The sequence below is a fragment of the Tachyglossus aculeatus genome, unplaced genomic scaffold, assembly GCF_015852505.1.
Source record: "Tachyglossus aculeatus isolate mTacAcu1 unplaced genomic scaffold, mTacAcu1.pri scaffold_118_arrow_ctg1, whole genome shotgun sequence".
In the NCBI taxonomy this organism is placed as follows: domain Eukaryota; kingdom Metazoa; phylum Chordata; class Mammalia; order Monotremata; family Tachyglossidae; genus Tachyglossus; species Tachyglossus aculeatus.
The window spans coordinates 138,856-160,618 of NW_024044849.1; the positions used below are offsets into that span (position 1 = coordinate 138,856).

The following is a 21,763-nucleotide window of genomic DNA, read 5'->3' on the forward strand; positions in this document are numbered from 1 at the left end:
TGACAATGGATTTGGGTACCATTGCAGAAATGTAGCAGAGGTCTACGAAGGACAGGTTTTTGAGAAAGAAGTACATGAGGTTGTGGAGATGCTGGTCGAGGGTGGTGACGGCAACAATGAGGAGATTCCCCAGAAGGGCCATTAGGTAGACAAGGAGGAACAGCGTGGCATGGAGCAGCTGCAGCTCCCGGATGTCAGAGAACCCCAGGAGGAGGAACTCAGTCACAGTGGAGACGTCGGTCATTTCTGGGAGTTGACGTTGACTACCTGCAAAGGAAGAGGGACACTTCAATTTAGAAACATTGGCTTTCCCTATAAACTGTAAGTTCCTTGAGGGCAGGGAACATGTCTACCAACCATATCAAATTGTACTCTCTCAAGCAGTTAGTACAGTGCGCTGCATATGATAAATTCTTAATAAACACAATGGATTGGTAACATCGATGAAGGAATCAACACAACTTCCCTTTGGAGTAAATCACTCCGTTGGATTTATTTATCACCTATAGCATTCCATAGTATTAATATGTGCAGGGGTCTGGCATGTCTTGTCTTAAGCCACCGAGTCGTCTCCGACCCGTAGCTACTCCATGGACACATCTCTCCCAGCATGCCCCACTTCCATCTGCAAGCGTTCTGGTAGTGGATCCATAGAGTTTTCTTGGTACAAATGGAGAAGTGGTTTATCACTGCCTTCTTCCACCCAGTAAACCCGAGTCTCCACCCTCGACTCGCTCCCCTGCCACTGCTGCCCAGAACAGGTGACTTTTGACTTGCAGCTGATTGCCTTCCTCTCACTAGCCACTGTCCCAGCTATGAATGGAATGGGTAGGCCTCTGCTGGATTCTCCCTCCCTTGGCCGAGACTGGTAGGGTACTGGAAACTCTCCAGGTATGATCCTAAGAGGGGCAGGGGTATGTACCCATCAATTAATCAAGCAATGGTATGTACTGAGAACTTACCGTTTGCAGAGCACTTTACTAAGCACTTGGGAGAGAACAATCCAAAAGAGTTGGTAGACAAAATCACTGCCCAGATGAGGTAACCGTGGCCCAGAGAAGTGAAGTGACTGGCCCAAAGTCACATGGCTAGCAAGTGTGGCTCAGTGGAAAGAGCGTGGGCTTGGGAGTTAGAGGTCATGGGTTCTAATCCCAGCTCTGCCACTTGTCAGCTGAGTGACTTCAGGCAAGTCACTTCACTACTCTGTGCCTCAGTTCCCTCATCTGTAAAAGGGAATTAAGACTGTGAGCCCCATGTGGGGCAACCTGATTATCTTGTATCCCCCTCAGCGCTTAGAACAGTGCCTGGCACATAGTAAGCGCTTAACAAATGCTATTATTATTAATTATTATTATTTTTATTATTATTATGATTATTATTATTATTATTATCAAGAGGTGCAAATGATGGCGATGAATTGCTCTTGATTTTTTAATATTTCGACAAAAAAACCCCTCATATGTAAACACACATCATGGAGATTTACGCAACCACACAAACACGGCCACTCAGGCACACACACACACACACACACTCACACACACACACACAGACACACACACACAAACATACACACAAGCGTCAACTGACTGCGGTTACTTACACATAAACACACACAACCACACAAACCCACACCTATTTAGCCACTCATTTACTCATTTAGCTATTTGCTAAAGCGTCACTCCCCTGACTCAGAATCGTAACTGGAGAGTTTCCAGTACTCTTCCAGTTTGGGCTGTGGGAGGGAGTGTCAAGCAGAGGCATAGCCATTCCATTCCTAGTTTGCACAGTGGCTAGTGAGTGGAAGGCAAACTGCTACAAGTCAAAACTCACCCGGGCTGGGCAGCAACGGCAAGGGAGAGAGTCAAGGGCGGAGACTCAGGTTTACTGCAGGGAAGAAGGCAATGGTATACCACTTCTGTACTTTTACCAAGAAAACTCTATGGATAAACTTGAAGATGGAGAATGGGGTGTTCTGGGAGAGATGTACCCATTGATAGGTCGGAGGACGACTCGACAGCATTAAACAAGACAAAGCATCGCTAAGACAGCATCTCTCCTCTCTTCCAAACCCTTCACATGCACCATGTATCTTTTCACATGAAACAAAAACGCCTCACAATCAGCTTCCAGGCTTTCTACCATGTGAGACCCCTCTCGACCCCCCACCCTCCACCCCCAGCCCCTGTCCATCTCCTCTATTCAGTTCCTCTTCATTGTTCCCAAGCCAACCTTCAAGCTGTAACTCACTCTTGATTCTTCCATCTCCATCCCTTGACTCACTGTTCCCCTGGCCTGGGCCAGGAATTCTTTTTGTGTTTTTTTTTTTGGTACATGGTAAGAACTTACTATTTACCCAGTGCTTAGAACAGGGCTTTGCACATAGTAAGCGCTTCATAAATGCCAACCTTATTATTATTACCAGGCACTGTACTAGTCACTGGGGTGGAGACAAGCTAATCACGTTGGACACAGTCCATGTTCCATATGGGGCTCACAGACTTAATCCCCATTTTACAGATAAGATAACTGAGGCATAGAGAATTGAAGTGACTTACCCAAGTGACTTCCCTCCTTCTTTCCATATCAGACAGACCACAGCTTTCCCCACATTCAGTGTCCTGCTAAATCCCCTAACCAGCTTCCCCTAATTAATTTCCCAGCACCTTAACCCATATCATTCCTACAGGATATTCTGGCTGGAATTGGTGACTTGTATCCTCTTTACACTCATCAACAAATGAATTCTCAGTGCTGTATTTTTATTTTCATCTCCTTGTGGACAAACAATGGGTCACTTGCTTTCAAACTTTGCCAATACTTAGTCCAATACACTGCTTCAAGTGGGTGCTCAATAAATACTATTCAAAAAAAATGGCGTTTGCTAAGTGCTTTCTAGATCCCAGGCACTATACTAAGCACTGGGGAAGATACAAGAAAATTGGGTAGACAGAGTCCCTATCTCATCTAGGGCTCAGTCCTAATTCCTATTTTACAGATGGGGTATTCCGAGGCACAGAGAAGCACAGTGCCTTGCCCAGCGTCACCCGGCAGACAAGGGGCAGAGCCAAGATTAGAACCCAGGTCCCCGAGCCCATTTTTGGGTAGGGATTCTCTCTACCTGATGCCAAATTGCGCTTTCCAAGGGCTTAGTACAGAGCTCTGCACATAGTAAACACTCAATCAATACGTTTGAATAAATGAATGAATTAATAGCCGAGTCAGGATTTGAACCCAGGTCCCCTTACTGCTACCACTACTGTTTACCTCTCCCTGGGCCCAGACTCCCTTTTTCCCTGGGAGGTGATGGGAGAAGATTCCCTTCTCCTCCTCCCCTCCAGACCTCCACCAGCCAAAGTTTGTTCACTGCCTCCTCTGCCACAGCTTGTATACACACACAGCTGCCAACACAACCAATCTGACTGTGGTTCTCAGAGGAAAATGAAACAGACTGAAGTCTGGTTGACTCCAATTAGCTTCTTGTCACTAGCTTTAAGGATTTTGACCGGTGTTCTCTTCCGTGTTTCCCTTCCCTTTTTACCAACTCCCCTCCAGCCCTTGGAGACAGATTTGCTCCCTGTGCCTCTCTAAGGACATTCCCTTCTCCAACACATGGCTTAGATCCCTCCTTCTTCCTGAATCTCCCTCTCCCTTCAAACTTGCCCAGATTAATGTTTCTCCTCCCCATGCCATATCAGCCCAGATACCACCTCTGCATTTACACATTTGCAACTGCTCACAGCTCTTCCATACCTATAGATTCACATTACAATGTAAGCACTTATTAAGCTGTGCATCCACCTTTCCATTCTTATTTCCTCCTAGCTGTAAATTCTTTTGGATCGGTCTCTCCCAGCAGACTGGTAAATCCAGGAGGGAAGGAATGAATCTCTTACCTGCACACAGTAAGCGCTCAATAAATACGATTGATTGATTGATTGATTGATTACCTCCATTGCGTCCACCCGACATTCCTGCACTGAGAAGTTGATGATAGTGCTGTCGGTCTAGAACCAATTACACTCTCTCATTTCCTCCCTGTCATTTCCCACCAGAAACATTTTTTGACGTCCGGGACCCACTACTGGCTGAAGTGCTGACCCTGTGCTGAAGGGCCCCAGCCAGGCAAGCGGCCTCCATTTTAGCTGGATGGAGGTGGATGAGGAAGGGGAGACGAGTGATGGTTGGGGCCACTGCACTGTCAAATACTTACCCTCCTGAAAACCTATCTGCCCCTCTGGAGATGTGGCCCTGCCCCAAAGTCTGAAACTGGCCTCGTGTGTGAGCTTTTCACCTGAATGGCTCCGTCTCTTGCATACCGATCATGGTCTTTGCCTCCTCCTCCACGGGGTCACATTCAATGGGGTAACATAGCAGAGAGAGCCCCTGCTCTCTCTCCCTCCCTTCAGGCTCATGTCTCCTCCTGCTCTCAGGACATCTCCATCTGGATGTCTGTCTGCCATCTAAAATTCAATATGTCCAAGACTGAACTCCTTATCTTCCCTCCTAAACCCCGCCCTCTCCCTGACTTTCCCATCACTGTAGACGGCACTACCATCCTTCCCATCTCACAAGCCTGCAACCTTGGTGTCATCCTCGACTCTGCTCTCTCGTTCACCCCTCACATCCAATCCGTCACCAAAACCTGCCGGTCTCACCTCCGCAACATCGCCAAGATCTGCCCCATCATCTCCATCCAAAACGCTACCCTGCTGGTTCAATCTCTCATCCTATCCCGACTGGATTACTGCATGAGCCTCCTCTCTGATCTCCCATCCTCCTGTCTCTCCCCACTTCAGTCTATACTTCATGCTGCTGCCCGGATCATCTCTGTGCAGAAACGCTCTGGGCATGTTACTCCCCTCCTCCAAACTCTCCAGTGGCTACGAGTCAAACTCCTCAATCTCGGCTTCAAGGATCTCCATCACTTCGCCCCCTCCTACCTCACCTCCCTTCTTTCCTTCTACAGCCCAGCCCGCACCCTCCGCTCCTCTGCCGCTAACCTCCTCACTGTGCCTTGTTCTCGCCCGTCCCACCGTCGACCCCCGGCACACGTCCTCCCCATGGCCTAGAATGCCCTCCCTCCACACATCCGCCAAGCTAGCTCTCTTCCTCTCTTCAAAGCCCTACTGAGGGCTCACCTCCTCAAGGATGCCTTCCCAGACTGAGCCCCCTCCTTCTTCAACTCCTCCCCCCCGCCCTACCTATTTCCCCTCCCCACAGCACCTGTATATATGTTTGTACAGATTTATTACTTTATTTTACTTATACATATTTACTATTCTACTTATTTTATTTTGTTAATGATGTGCATCTAGCTTTACTTCTATCTATTCTGATGACTTGACACTTGTTCACATGTTTTGTTTTGTTGTCTGTCTCCCCCTTCTAGACTGTTAGCCCGTTGTTGGGTAGGGACCGTCTCTATATGTTGCCAACTTGTACTTTCCAAGCACTTAGTACAGTGCTCTGCACACAGGAAGCGCTCAATAAATATGATTGAATGAATGAATGGAGGTTTCTGACCTCTGCTGGGTTGGGATCGACCTCTCTCCACTCCAGTTCTTGGGTGCAGCTGGCTAGGAAGGAAGGGACAGAATGGCAACCTCAGCCCCTCTCTGCTCTCCTATGGGCAGGGAGATGATCTCCAGAGAGTCCCCCATTCCCAAAGATGAAGCAGCCACTGTTCCACGGGGAACCCCTGGAGGGTCAACTCAGGTGGGACCTCGTGATCTGGCCGATGCTAAAAACCTCTGCCTGTGAGGTCCCTGAGGTCCTGTAGAGATAAAGGCCCAGTCCCTGAAGCTAGAAAATGGCGCTGCACCCCAGGGTTCCCATGGAAACAACAGCATTTGCATCCCAACATCCCAACTGCTTCTAAAGTTACTGACAATCTACATCAACTGTGGGTGGTTTCAGCTTCAACTCATATAACACCTTGGACAATCAGTTTCTCATACAATCCGTAAATTGATCAATTTCATTTTCTGACACGTTCTGGTTTCAAAGCTCGAGAGAGCAAGAGATTCCTCTGATTCCATCCTATGATCCTCCCCCAGGCTGAGTGGGGTGGGACAGGGGACTGAGGTTTTGAGAATGGGATGATGGGAAGGTGAAAGTCCTGGCTTGAGGAAGAATTATATGGAAATGGCTCCTCCTGTTGTGATGATTCACCTGGATTCTGGAAACTAGAGTTCCATCAGTGAATGTCCCTGTCTCCTCTCAAGATAAGACCTGGTCTTCTCAGCCAACCGCCCTGACCTGGACAAATCCTAAATATCCCAACTTGTTGTTTGGGCCTCTGGGTCAGTGGTATACATATCGTTATGTCTAAGGGCAATTCCTCTTTTAAGGGGTGGTAGGGGATTATTGGTACCTGGACACAGACATTTTGTCCCAGAATGGATGCTGGGGGAATGTCCCCTTTAGGATCCTTCCCAGGGCATCCTTCAGCTCCCTGTTCCTCAGGCTGTAGATAAGGGGGTTAACAGTGGGGGGCACCACGGTGTAGAACATGGAAACTAGCAGATCCAGAGCTGAAGGTGAGTCTGAAGGTGGTTTGAGATAGGCAAATGCTGCAGTACAGAGAAAAATGATGATGACAGAGAGATGGGGCAGGCAGATGGAGAAGGCTTTGGTTCGGCCCTCGGTGGACGGCATCCTCAGCACGGCTGAGAAGATGAAGATGTAGGAGAGGGTGATGCAAATGAAGCATACAGCATCTAAGAAGAATCCAGCAGCCACACTCATGTCAGTGGCAATGTGGACTTCAGAGCAGGTGATCTTCAGCAGAGGGGGGATGTCACAGAAGAACTGCTGAACAGAATTAGACCCACAAAATGTCAGGGAGAATGTAGAAGCTGAAAGCAAGATGGCCAACAGACCCCCACTGAACCATGACACTGCTGCCATGCACATACAAGCTGTTTTGTTCATGATGAGCACATAGCGCAGGGGGGAGCAGATGGCGGCATAGCGGTCATAAGACATTGCAGTGAGGACAAATAACTCTGAAGCGGCAAGCAGGACCACTAGGAAGAGCTGCGAGACACAACCCAGAAAGGAGATGGAGCTGTCACTGGACAAGGAGTTGACAATGGATTTGGGTACCGTAGTAGAAATGTAGCAGAGGTCTATGAAGGACAAGATCTTGAGGAAGAAGTACATGGGGGTGTGGAGACACTGGTCGAGGGTGGTGACAACAATAATGAGGAGATTCCCCAGAAGGGCTACTAGGTAGACCAGGAGGAACAGCGTAGCATGGAGCAGCTGCAGCTCCCAGATATCAGAGAACCGCAGGAGGAGGAATTCAGTCACTGTGGAGATGTTGGTCATTTCTGGGAGATGATGCTGACTCCCTGGAAAGGAAGAGGGGAACTTCAATTTAGAATCATTGGCATTCCCTCCGGGCTGTAAGTTCCTTTTGGGCAGGTAACACTCCTACAAATTATATGATATCGCACCCTCCCAAGCACTTAGTACAGCGCTCTACACACTGTAAGTGATCAATAAATATGATTGACTCCCATTTTAATAAATGAAGCAGCTGTATTCATTGATCACCTATAGAGTTCAATAATATTGATACTTGTAGGGATATGAACACATCAAGTAATAGCTCAATGGTGTTCACCGAATACTCACTGTGTGCAGAGGACTGTACTAAGTGATCCTACTCTACCCTAATGCTCCTCGACCTCTCAGTTGCCTTCAACACTGTTGACCACCCCCTTCTCCTCAACACGCTATCCAACCTTGGCTTCACAGGCTCCGTCCTCTCCTGGGTCTCCTCTTATCTCTCCAGCCGTTCATTCTCAGTCTCCTCTGTGAGCTCCTCCTCCCCCTCCCAACCCCTTACTGTAGGGGTTCCTCAAGGGTCAGTTCTTGGCCCCCTTCGTTCCTCTATCTACACTCATTCCCTTGGTGAACTCATTCGCTCCCACGGCTTCAACTATTATCTCTACGCTGATGACACCCAAGTCTACATCTCTGCCCCTCCTCTCTCCCTCCCTCCAGGCTCGTGTCTCCTCCTGCCTTCAGGACATCTCCATCTGGATGTCTGCCCGCCATCTAAAACTCAGTATGTCCAAGACTGAACTCCTTATCTTCCCTCCCAAACCCTGCCCTCTCCCTGAATTTCCCATCACTGTAGACCGCACTACCAACCTTCCATCTCGCTCCTACCATTCCTTTCCAAACTCCTTGAATGAGTCGTCTACACGCGCTACCACAAATTCCTCAACACCAACTCTCTCTTCGACCCCCTCCAGTCTGGCTTCCGTCCCTCCACAAAAACTGCCCTCTCAAAGGTCGCCAATGACCTCCTGCTTGCCAAATCTAACGGCTCATACTCTATCCTAATCCTCCTCGACCTCTCAGCTGCCTTCGACACTGTGGACCACCCCCTTCTCCTCAACATGCTAATCAACCTTGGGTTCACTGACTCCGCCCTCTCCTGGTTCTCCTCTTATCTCTCATGGTCGTTCATTCTCAGTCTCTTTTGCAGGCTCCTCCTCCTCCTCCTCCTCCCCCTCCCATCCCCTTGCTGTGGGGGTTCCTCAAGGTTCAGTTCTTAGTCCCCTTCTGTTCTCGATCTACACTCATTCCCTTGGTGACCTCATTCACTCCCATGGCTTCAACTATCATCTCTATGCTGATGACACCCAAATCTACATCTCTGCCCCTGCTCTCTCCCTTCCTCCAGGCTCGTGTCTCCTCCTGCCTTCAGGACATCTCCATCTGGATGTCTGCCCGCCATCTAAAACTCAGTATGTCCAAGACTGAACTCCTTATCTTCCCTCCCAAACCCTGCCCTCTCCCTGAATTTCCCATCACTGTAGACCGCACAACCAACCTTCCCGTATCATAAGCCCGCAACCTTGGTGTCATCTTCGACTCAGCTCTCTCGTTCACCCCACCCATCCAATCCATCACCAAAACCTGCCGGTCTCACGTCTACAACATCGCCAAGATCTGTCCTTTCCTCTCTATCCAAACTGCTACCTTACTGGTTCAATCTCTCAATCTATCCCGACTGGATTACCGCATCAGCCTCCTCTCTGATCTCCCATCCTCCTATCTCTCCCCATCATCATCATCAATCGTATTTATTGAGCACTTACTGTGTGCAGAGCACTGTACTAAGCGCTTGGGAAGTGCAAGTTGGCAACATATAGAGACAGTCCCTACCCAACAGTGGGCTCACAGTCTAAAAGGGGGAGACAAAACCAAACATACTAACAAAATAAAATAGAATAGATATGTACAAGTAAAATAAATAAATAAATAAATAGAGTAATAAATATGTACAAACATATATACATATATACAGGTGCTGTGGGGAAGGGAAGGAGGTAAGATGGGGGGATGGAGGGGGAACGAGGGGGAGAGGAAGGAAGGGCTTAGTCTGGGAAGGCCTCCTGGAGGAGGTGAGCTCTCAGTAGGGCCTTGAAGGGAGGAAGAACGCTAGCTTGGCGGATGGGCAGAGGGAGGGCATTCCAGGCCCGGGGGATGACGTGAGCCGGGGGTCGATGGCGGGACAGGCGAGAACGAGGTACCGTGAGGAGATTAGCGGCAGAGGAGTGGAGGGTGCGGGGTGGGCTGTAGAAGAAGAAAAGGGAGGTGAGGTAGGAGGGGGCGAGGTGATGGACAGCCTTGAATCCCAGGGTGAGGAGTTTCTGCCTGATGCGCAGATTGATTGCTAGCCACTGGAGATTTTTCTTCAGTCTATACTTCACTCTGCTGCCTGGATCATATTTGTGCAGAAACGCTCTGAGCATGTTACTCCCCTCCTCAGAAATCTCCAGTGTGGCTGCCTGTCAACGTACGAATCAAGCAAACATTCCTCACTCTTGGCTTCAAGGCTCTCCATCACCTCGCCCCCTCCTACCTCACCTCCCTACTATTCTTCTACAGGCCATCCCACACCCTCCACTCCTCCATCGCTAGCTCCTCACGGTACCTCGTTCTAGCCTCTCCCGCCGTCGACCCCCGGCCCATGTCCTTCCCCTGGCTGGGAATGCTCTCCCTCCACACATCCACCAAGCTAGCCTTCTTCCTCCATTCAAAGCCCTACTGAGAGCTCACCTCCTCCAGGAGGCTTTCCCAGACTGGGCCCCCTTTTTTCTCTCCTCCTCCCCATCCCCCACACTGCCCTACCTCCTTCCCATCCCCACAACACTTGTGTGTATATATATGTATATGCATATATATATATATATATAGTACAGATTTATTACTGTATTTAACGTGTACATATTTACTATTCTGTTTATTTTATTAATGATGTGCATATAGCATTAATTCTATTTATTCTGGTGATTTTGACACCAGTCTACATGTTTTGTTTTGCTGTCTGTCTCCCCCTTCAAGACTGTGAGCACGTTGTTGGTTAGGGACCGTCTCTGTATGTTGCCGACTTGTACTTCCCAAGCGCTTAGTACAGTGCTCTGCATTCAAAACTCCCCTGTGCTGGGGAGCAGTGTCATGGAAGAGAGTCGAGGAGGAGACTCAAGTTAACTGCAGGGAAGAAGACAATGGTTAACCACTTCTGTATTTTTCCAAGTAAACTCTATGGATGAACTACCAGACATTTGCAGTTGGAGAATGGGGCATTCCTGGAGAGATATGTCCATTCATTCGCTATTGGTCAGACATGACATGATAGCGTAAGAAAAAGCAAAGAAGCGTTCAAACATCTCTCCTCCAAACCCTTCACTGGCCCCATTTATCTTTTCACATGAAAAAATACCTCACAATTATCTTCAAGGCTTTCTACCATGTGAGACTCACTCTTAATTCCCATTTTAGAGATGCGGTATCTGAGGCACAGGGAAGAAAAGTGACTTGTCCAGCAGCATGGCTCAGTGGAAAGAGCCTGGGCTTTGGAGTCAGGGGTCATGGGTTCAAACCCCGGCTTTATCAATTGTCAGCTGTGTGACTTTGGGCAAGTCACTTAACTTCTCTGGGCCTCAGTTCCCTCACCTGTAAAATGGGGATTAAGACTGTGAGCCCCCCGTGGGAAAACCCGATCTCCTTGTAGCCTCCGCAGTGCTTAGAACAGTGCTTTGCACATAGTAAGCACTTAATAAATGCCATTATTATTACTATTATTGTCTGACATCACACAGCAGACAAGGGGCAGTGCCAGGATTAGAACCTAGGTCCACGAGCCGGTTGTTGGGTAGGGATTGTCCCTATCTGTTGCCAAATTGTACTTTCCAAGCACTTAGTACAGTGCTCTATACACAGTAAGCGCTCAATCAATACGATCGAGTAAATGAATGAATGAAGGAATGAATGAATGGGAGAGTCAGGATAAGAACCCAGGTTCCCTCACTACTACCACTATTATTTGCCTCTCCCTGGGCCCAGACACACTTTTTCCCTGGAAGGTGATGGGAGAAGATTCCCTTCTCCTCCTCCCCTCCAGCCCTCCGCCAGCCAAGGTTTGTTCACTGCCTCCCCTGCCCGACCTTGGATACACACAAAGCCGCCGACACAACAAATCTGACTGTGGTTCTCAGAGGAAAATGAAACAGACTGAAGTCTGGTTGACTCCAATCACCTCCTTGTCACTAATTTCAAGGCTTTTGACCGGTGTTCTCCTCCGTGTTTCCCTTCTCTCCACACCGACTACCCTCCAGCCACTGGAAATAGATCTTATCCCTTTTCCTCTCCTCCTCCTCCCCTCCCCATCTCCCCATCTGCCCACTGCTCCATCCCCTTCCCCTCCGCACAGCACTTGTACACGTTTGTACATATTTATTTCTCTATTTTATTAATGATGTGTATTTAGCTACAATTCTATTCATTCTGATGGTATTGTCACCTACTTGTTTTGTTTTGTTGTCCAAGCACTTAGTACAGTGTTCAGCACACAGTAAGCACTCAATAAACACGATTGAATGAATGAATGAATGAATGAATGAAAAAGGACCTTCCCTTTTCCAACACATGGCTTAGATCCTTCTTTCTTCCTGAATCTCCCTCTCCCTTCAGACTTGCCCAGATTGATGTTTATTTTCCCTATGCCGATTCAAGCCTGACACCTCCTCTGCATTTACACATTCACAACTGCTCATTGCACTTCCCTACCCGTAGATTCACATTACTCAGCACTTATTAAGCTGTGCATCCAGCTTTCCATTCTTATTTCCCCCATAGCTGTAAATTCTTTTGGATCGGTCTAGCCGAGCAGACCGGTAAGTCCAGGAGGGAAGGGATTAAATCTCTTACCTACATCATGTTCACACAACGTTCCTACATGGAGGAGTTGATGAGAGTGCTGATGGTCTAGAACCAATCACACTCTCTCATTCCCTCCCTGTCATTTCTCACCAGAAACATTTTCTGACATCCAGGACACAGTCTTGGCCGAAGTGACCACAACATAATGCTGACACCGTGCAGCGGGGCCCCAGCCGGACATGTTAGCTGGATGGAGGTGAATGAGGAAGGGGAGATGAGTGATGGTTGGGGCCACTGCACTGTCAAATACTTACCCTCCTGAAAGCCCACCCACACTTATGAGGATGTAGCACTGACCCAAAGTCCGACAATGGCCCCATGTGTGAGCATTTCCCCTGAATGGCTCCACCTCTCGCATCCCCATCATGATCTCTCCCTCCACCTCCAACACCCTCCGGTCACACTCATTGGAGCAGCGTAAAGCTGTAGGGCTCTGACCTCCGCCGTGTTGGGATGCTCCTCCCTCCACTCCAGTTCGTGGGTGCAGCTGGTTATGAAGGAAGGGACAGCGTGACACCCTCAGCCCCTCTCTTATCTCCTGTGGGCAGGGAGATGTTCTTCAGAGAGTCCCCCATCCCCATAGATAAAACAGTCACTGCTCCCTGGGGAACCCCTGGAGGATCAACTCAGGTGGGACCGCGTGTCCTGGCCAATGCCAAAAATCCTCTGCCTGTGAGGTCCCTGAGGTTCTTTAGGGATAAAGGACCAGGCTCTAAACCTGCAGCAATGGTGCCGCACTCCAGGGTTCCCATGGAAACAACAGCATCTGCTTCCCAACATCCCAACTGTTTCTAATGTTACTGACAATCTACATCAACTGTGGGTGGTTTCAGCTTCATCTCACATACCACCTTAGATGGTCAGCTTCTCATTTAGTCAGTCAGTTGATAGATTTAATTTTCTGACATCTTCTGATTTCAAAGCTCGACAGAGCAAGAGATTCCTCTGAATCCATTCTCTGATCCTCCCCCAGGCTGAGTGGGGTGGGGCAGGGGACTGAGGCTTCGTGAATGGTAGGATGGGAAGGAGAGATTCCTTGCTTGAGGAAGAATCAGATGGAAATGGCTCCTCCTGTTGTGATGATTTACTAACCTGGGTTCTGGAAACTAGACTTCCAAACCACTGCCTTGCTGGTTCAATCTCTCATCCTATCCTGACTGGATTACTGCACCAGCCTCCTCTCTGATCTCCCATCCTCCTGTCTCTCCCTGGTTCAGTCTATACTTCACTCTGCTGCCCGGATTTTCTTTGTACAGAAACACTCTAGGCATGTCACTCCCCTCCTGAAAAATCTCATAGTGGTTGCCTGTCAAACTATGAATTATGCAAAAAATCCTAACACTCGGCTACAAGGCTCTCCTTCACCTCGCCCCCTTCTACCTCACCTCCCTTCTCTCCTTCTATGGCCCAGCCCGCAACCTCTGCTCCTCTGCCGCTAACCTCCTCGTAATACGATTGATGATGCGCATCGTTCTCACCTGTCCCGCCATCGACCCCCGGCCCACGTCCTTCCTCCGGACTGGAATGCCCTCCCACCACATATCTACCAAAGTAGCTCTCTTCCCCCCTTCAAAGCCCTACTGAAAGCTCACCTCCTCCAGGAGGCCTTCCCAGACTGAGCCCCCTTTTTCTTCTCCTCCTCCCCATCACCCCCCGAGCCCTACCTCCTTCCTCTTCCCACAGCACTTGTATATATTTGTACAGATTTATTACTCTATTTATTTTACTTGTACATATTTACTATTCTATTTATTTTGTTAATGATGTGCATATATCTTTAATTCTATTTGTTCTGATGATTTTGACACCTGTCTACATGTTGTCTGTCTCCCCCTTCTAGACCGTGAGCCCGTTGTTGGGTAGGGACCGTCTCTATATGTTGCTGACTTGTACTCCCCAAGTGCTTAGTCCAGTGTTCTGCACACAGTAAGTGCTCAGTAAATACGATTAAATGAATGGAGTTCCATCAGTGAATGTCTCTATCTCTTTTCAAACACCATTATCACTATTATTTTTATTATTTGGTATTAACAATTTCTGTGTCGAAGTCTGTGCCACCTGATGATAAATAATTCAATCGATCAATGGTATTTTTAGTAATAATGATAATAATGGTGGTTTTTGTTAAGCGCTTACTATGTGCAAAGCACTGTTCTAAGCACTGGGGAGGTTACAAGGTGATCAGTTTGTCCCACGTGGGGCTCACAGTCTTACTTCCAATTTTACAGATAAGGTAACTGAGGCCCAGAGAAGTGAAGTGACTTGCCCAAAGTCACAGAGCTGACAGTTGGTGGAGCCGGGATTTGAACCCATGACCTCTGACTCCAAAGCTCCTGCTCTTTCCACTGAGCCACGCTGCTTGTTGAGTGTTTACTGTGTGCCTTACATTGTACTAAGAGCTCTGCAGAGTACAATACAATGGAGTTGGTAGATACAATTCGTGCCCACAGTGAGCTTACAGTCCAAAGATGAAATTACAATCCAAATAGGCATTTTTCCCATCCCACAGGGGCTCAGCAGGTTAAGAGGAAGTGAGAGCCCAGGAGCACAGGAATGGTAAGACACTAACGCCAGGTCACACAGCTGGCCAGTGGCCGAGCTGGGATGAGAACTCAGGTCACGTGACATCCATTCACATGCCACTGAGCCATGAGGCCTCCTACGGAATGAATGCATTGCCACTCATGATGTAGTCTTATCAGCCAACCTCCCAGACCTTGACAAATCCTTAATATCTGAGTCAGTGATATCTATGCATATGTCTAAGGGCAATTCCTCTTTCAAAGAGGTCATAGGGGATTATTAGTACATGGACACAGACAGTTTATCCCAGAATGGATGCTGGGGGAATTTCCCCTTGAGGATCCTGCCCAGGGCAGCCTTCAGGTCCCTGTTCCTCAGACTGTAGATAAGGGGGTTCAATCAATCAATCAATCAATCAATCGTATTTATTGAGCGCTTACTATGTGCAGAGCACTGTACTAAGCGCTTGGGAAGTACAAATTGGCATCACATAGAGACAGTCCCTACCCAACAGTGGGCTCACAGTCTAAAAGGGGGAGACAGAGAACAGAACCAAACATACCAACAAAATAAAATGAGTAGGATAGAAATGTACAAGTAAAATAAATAAATAAATAAATAAATAGAGTAATAAATATGTACAACCATATATACATATATACAGGTGCTGTGGGGAAGGGAAGGAGGTAAGACGGGGGGATGGAGAGGGGGGAGAGGAAAGAAGGGGCTCAGTCTGGGAAGGCCTCCTGGAGGAGGTGAGCTCTCAGCAGGGCCTTGAAGGGAGGAAGAGAGCTAGCTTGGCGGATGGACAGAGGGAGGGCATTCCAGGCCCGGGGGATGACGTGGGCCGGGGGTCGATGGCGGGACAGGCGAGAGCGAGGTACAGTGAGGAGATTAGCGGTGGAGGAGCGGAGGGTGCGGGCTGGGCAGTAGAAGGAGAGAAGGGAGGTGAGGTAGGAGGGGGCGAGGTGATGGAGAGCCTTGAAGCCCAGGGTGAGGAGTTTCTGCCTGATGCGCAGATTGATCGGTAGCCATTGGAGGTTTTTGAGGAGGGGAGTAATATGTCCAGAGCGTTTCTGGACAAAGATAATCCGGGCAGCAGCATGAAGTATGGATTGAAGTGGAGAGAGACACGAGGATGGGAGATCAGAGAGAAGGCTAGTGCAGTAGTCCAGACGGGATAGGATGAGAGCTTGAATGAGCAGGGTAGCAGTTTGGATGGAGAGGAAAGGGCGGATCTTGGCAATGTTGCGGAGCTGAGACCGGCAGGTTTTGGTGACGGCTTGGATGTGAGGGGTGAATGAGAGAGCAGAGTCGAGGATGACACCAAGGTTGCGGGCTTGTGAGACGGGAAGGATGGTAGTGCCGTCAACAGAGATGGGAAAGTCAGGGAGAGGACAAGGTTTGGGAGGGAAGACAAGGAGCTCAGAGTGGGGGACACCACAGTGTAGAACATGGAAACCAGCAGATCCAGAGCCGAGGGCAAGTCTGAAGGTGGTTTGAGATAGGCAAATGCTGCGGTAAAGAGAAAAATGATGATGACAGTGAGATGGGGCAGGCAGGTGGAGAAGGCTTTGGTTCGGCCCTCGGAGGACGGCAACCTCAGCACGGCTGAGAAGATGTGGACATAGGAGAAGATGACGAAAAAAAGCGGATGCCATCTAAGACTAACACAGTAGCCACACTCACATCTATGGCAATGTGGTCCTCAGAGCAGGAGATCTTCAGCAGAGGGGAGACATCACAGAAGAACTGCTGGACAATATTGGACCCACAAAAGTTCAGGGAGAAGGTAGAAGCTGAAAGCCAGACTCCAAACAGACCCCCACGGAGCCATGATGCTGTTACTAAGCACACACAGGCTGTTTTGTTCATGATGAGCTCATAACGCAAGGGGGAGCAGGTGGCGGCATAGCGGTCATAAGACATTGAAGTGAGGACATAAAACTCTGAAGCAGCAAACAAGACCACTAGGAAGAGCTGCGAGACACAACCCAGAAAGGAGATGGAGCTGTCACTGGTCAAGGAGTTGACAATGGATTTGGGGACCGTGGTAGAAATGTAGCAGAGGTCTATGAAGATTCTTGAGAAAGAAGTACATGGGGGTGTGGAGACGCTGGTCGAGGGTGGTGACAGCAACAATGAGGAGATTCCCCAGAAGGGCCATCAGGTAGACAAGAAGGAACAGCATGGCATAGACCAGATGCAGATCCCGGATGTCAGAGAACCCCAGGAGGAGGAAATCAGTCACAGTGGAGTTGTTGGTCATTTCTGGGAGATGATGCTGACTCCCTGGAAAGGAAGAGGGGAACGTCAATTTAGAAACATTGGCATTCCCTCCAGACTGTAAGTTCCTTTTGGACAGGTAACACTTCTACAAATTATATCATATTGTACCCTCTCAAGCAATTAGTACAGTACTCTACACACTGCAAGTGATCAATAAATATGATTGATTCCCATTTTAATGAATAAAGCATTTGTATTCATTGATCACCGATAGTGTTCAACAGTATTGATACATGCAGGGGTATGAAGACATCAATCAATAGCTCAATGGTATTTACTGAATAGCTCTGTACTAAGTGCTTGGGAGAGTTCAATCCAACGGAGTTGGCAGCTATTTTCCTGCCCACCAGGAGGTAACAGTCTGGTGGGTAGACTCTGCATACCATAAATGCTTAATAAATACAATGGAAGGATAGCATCGATGACATAATCAACACTAATTCCTTTTGGAGTTTTCCAGCGCTTAGAACAGTGCTTCACACATAGTAAGCGCTTAACAAATACCATCATCATTATTATTAAATCAATCTGTTGTATTTATTTGTCACTTGTAGTGGTCAATAGTATTAATATGTGCAGTGGTCTGGCGTGTCTTGATTTATGCTGTCGATTCGCCTCTGACCCATAGTGACTCCGTGGAAGCTTCTCTCCCAGAATACCCCACCTCCATCTGCAAGCATTCTGTTATTGTATCAGTAGAGTTTTCTTGGTAAAAATAGAGAAGTGGTTTACCATTGCCTTCTTCCACCCAGTAAACCTGAGTCTCCACCCTCGACTCTCTCCCCTGCCACTGCTGCCCAGAACAGGTGCGTTTTGACTTGTAGCAGATTGTCTTCCACTCGCTAGCCACTGCCCAAGCAAGGAATGGAATGGGTATCCCTCTGCTTCACTCTCCCTCCCTTGACTGAGACTGGTAGAGTACTGGAAACTCTCCAGGTGTGATCCTTTGAGGGGGCAGGGGTATGTACCCATCAGTGAATCAAGCAATGGTATTTACTGATCACTTAGGGCTCAGTCTTCATTCCCATTTTACAGATGCAGTATTTGAGGCACAGAGAAGCAAAGTGCCTTGCCCAAGATCACCCAGCAATCAAGGGGCGGAGCCAGTATTACAACCCAGGTCCCCGAGCTTATTGTTGGGTAGGGATTTTCTCTACCTGTTGCCAAATTGTACTTTCGATGTGCTTAGTACGGTTCTCTGCACATGGTAAGTGCTAAATAAATACAATTGAATGAATGAATAAATTAGTAGCAGAGTCAGGACTAGAACCGAGGTCCCCTTACTATTACCACTATACTTTGCCTCTCCCTGGGCCCAGGCACCCATTTTCCCTGGAAGGTGATGGGAGAAGATTCCCTTCTGCTCCGCCCCTCCAGACCTCTGCCAGCCAAGGTTTGTTCACTGCCTCCCCTGCCCCACCCTGGGCACACAAATCTGATTGTGGTTCTTATAGGAAAATGAATCCAAATTAAGTTTAGTTGACTTCAATCAACTCCTTGCCATTAGCTTCAAGGCTTTTTACCCGTGTTCTCCTCCGTGTTTCCTTTCCCTCTTCACCAACTCCCCTCCGGCCCTTAGAAACAGATCTGCTCCCTGTGCCTCTCCAAGGACATTCCCTTCTCCAACACATGGCTCAGATCCTTTCTTCTGCCCGAATATCCCTCTCCCTCTACACTTGCCCAGATTGATGTTTCTTCTCCCCATGCTGAATCAGCCCAGATGCCACCTCTGCATTTACACATTCAGAACTGCTCATAGCTCTTCCCTACATATAGAGTCACATTACTATGTAAGAACCTATTAAGCTGTGCATTCACATTTTCATGCTTATTTCCCCCTAGCTGTAATTATTTTGGATCAGTCTTGCCCAGCAGACTGGCAAATCCAGGAGGGAAGGGATTGAATCTCTTACCTGCATTGTGTTCACCTGACATTTCTGCATGGAGGAATTAATGATAGTGCTGGTGGTCTAGAACCAATCACACTCTCTCATTCCCTCCCTCTTACTTTCCACAAGAAACATTTTCTGACATTCAGGACCCACTTTTGTTCAACGTGACCACAGCATAATGCTGACGCTGTGCTGCGGGGTCCCAGCCAGCCGCTCAGACACACACACACACACACACACACACACACACACACACACACACACACACACTTGCTTAAACTGACTGTGGTTACATACACATAAACACACATAGTCACACTAACCCACACCTATTTAGCCACTGATTTGTTCATTTAAATATTGGCTAAAGCATCACTCCCCCAAATCAATATCGTACCTGGAGAGTTTCCAGTACTCTGCAAGTCTTGGCTACCAGACGGACGGTTAAGCAGAGGCATACCTGTTCCATTCCCAGCTTGGGCAGTGGCTAGCAGGTGGAAGGCAATCTGCTACAAGTCAAAGCTCCCCTGTACTGGGCAGCAGTGTCATGGGACAGAGTTGAGGGGGAGACTTAGGTTTACTGCAGGGAAGAAGGAAATGGTAAACCACTTTTGTATTTTTACCAAGAAAACTGTATGGGTAAACTACCACAACATTTGCAGTTGGAGAATGGGGCATTCCAAGAGAGATGTGTCCATTCATTCCCTATGGGTCAGACACGACACGATAGCAAAAGAAAAGACAAAGAGCTTAAACATCTCTCCTCCAAACCCTTCACTGGCACCATGTATCTTTTCACATGAAACAAAAACACCTCACAATTATCTTCAAGGCTTTCTTCCATGTGAGACTCACTCTAAATTCCCATTTTACAGATGCGGTATCTGAGGCACAGAGAAGCAAAATGATTTGCCCGATGTCACACGGTAGACAAGGGGCAGAGTCAGGATTAGAAGCTAGGTCCCCCAGCCGGTTGTACTTTCCAAATTGTACTTTCCAAGCGCTTAGTACAGTGTTCTGCACACAGTAAGCGCTCAATCAATACGATCGAATGAATGAAAGAATGAATGGTAGAGTCGGGATTAGAACCCAGGTCCCCTTACTACTAACACTACTATTTGCCTCTCCCTGGGCCCAGACACACTTTTTCCCAGGAAGGTGATGGGAGAAGATTCCCTTCTCCTCCTCCCTTCCAGACCTCCGCCAGCCAAGGTTTGCTCACTCCCTCCCCTGCCCCACCTTGGATACACACGCAGCCACCGACACAACAAATCTGACTGTGGTTCTCAGAGGAAAATGAAACAGACTGAAGTCTGGTTGACTCCAATCAACTAGCTTGATTGGACTACTACTACAACCACTAGCTTCAAGGCTTTTGACTGGTGTTCTCCTCCGTGTTTCCCTTCCCTCTTCACCAACTACCCTCCAGCCCTTGGAAATAGATCTTCTCCCTTTTCCTCTCCTCCTCCTCCCCTCCCCATCCCCCCCTCCACCCTATCCCCTTCCCCTCCCCTCAGCACTTGTGTATTTTGGACATATTTATTACTCTATTCATTTTATTAATGATGTGTATTTAGCTATAATTCCCTTTATTCTGATGGTATTGCCCCCTGTCTACTTGTTTTGTTTTGTTGTCTGTCTCCCCCTTCTAGATTGTGAGCCCGTTATTGGGTAAGGACCTTCTCTATATGTTGCCGATTTGAACTTCCCAAGCGATTAGTACCCTGCTCTGCGCACAGTAAGTGCTCAGTAAATACAACTGAATGAATGAAAAAGGACAGTCCCTTCTCCAACATATGGCTTAGATCCTTCTTTCTTCCCGAACCTCCCTATCCCTTCAAATTTGCCCAGATTGATGTTTCTACTCCCCATGCGAATCAGGCCAGATACCATCTCTGCATTTATACATTCACAACTGCTCATTGCACTTCCTTAGCTATAAAGTCACATTACTAAGCACTAACTAAACTGTGCATTCACCTTTCCATTCTTATTTCCCCCTAGCTGTAAATTCTTTTGGATCAGTCTAGCCCAGCAGACTGGAAATCCAGGAGGGAAGGGATTGAATCTCTTACCTCCATTGTGTTCACCCAACATCCCTGCATGGAGTAGTTGATGATAGTGCTAGTGGTCTAGAAACAATCACATTCTCTCATTCCCTCCCTGTCATTTCTCACCAGAAACTTATTCTGACGTCCAGGACAAGCTCCCGGCTGAAGTGATGACATTGTGCTGCAGGGCCCCAGCCAGGCAAGTGGCTTCCATGTTAGCTGAATGGGGGTGGATGAAGAAGGGGAGATGAGTGATGGTTGGGGTCACTGCACTATCAAATACATACCTTCCTGAAAGCCCACCTGCCCCTCAGGGGATGAAGCCCTGCCCCAAAGTCTGAAACTGGCTCCGTGTGGGAGCACTTCCCCAGAATGGCTCCATCTCTTGCATCTCCATCATGGTTTCTCCCTCCCCCTCCAATACCCCCCGGCCACATGCACTAGGGCAGCATAGGGCTGGGGGGCTCAGACCTCAGCGGGCTAGGGATGGTCCTCTCTCCAGTCCAGTTCTTGGGTGCAGCTGGCTATGAAGGAAGGGACAGCATGGCACCCTCAGCCCCTCTCTGATCACCTCTGGGCAGGGAGATGTTATTCAGCGAGTCCCCCTCCCCAGAGATAAAGCTGCCACTGCACCGTGGGGAATACCAGGAAGATCAACTCAGGTGGGACTTTGTGTCCTGGCCGATGCCAAAATCCTCTGCCTGAGAGGTCCCTGAGGTCCTGCAGAGATAAAGGCCCAGTCCCTAAAGCTGCAACAAT

At 48.3% G+C, this 21,763-nt stretch overlaps 1 protein-coding gene and 1 non-coding gene across 2 annotated transcripts in view; both read right to left on the bottom strand.

Moving 5' to 3' along the window:
- Positions 1 to 240: 240 nt before the first annotated feature.
- The window catches only part of LOC119922681 (olfactory receptor 14K1-like), a 31,911-nt gene continuing 10,388 nt past the window's right edge, over positions 241 to 21,763 (bottom strand). Inside the window, exons 4-5 of the mRNA XM_038742377.1 lie at positions 6,445 to 7,170; positions 241 to 267 (exon numbers count right to left, since the gene is read on the bottom strand). Of these exons, the coding sequence (XP_038598305.1) occupies positions 241 to 267; positions 6,445 to 7,170 (753 nt within the window). The remainder of the gene's footprint in view (positions 268 to 6,444; positions 7,171 to 21,763) is intronic.
- On the bottom strand, positions 17,878 to 18,015 carry LOC119922690. Its single transcript, XR_005448689.1, has one exon. It is a non-coding gene; the product is annotated as a small nucleolar RNA SNORA7 (small nucleolar RNA).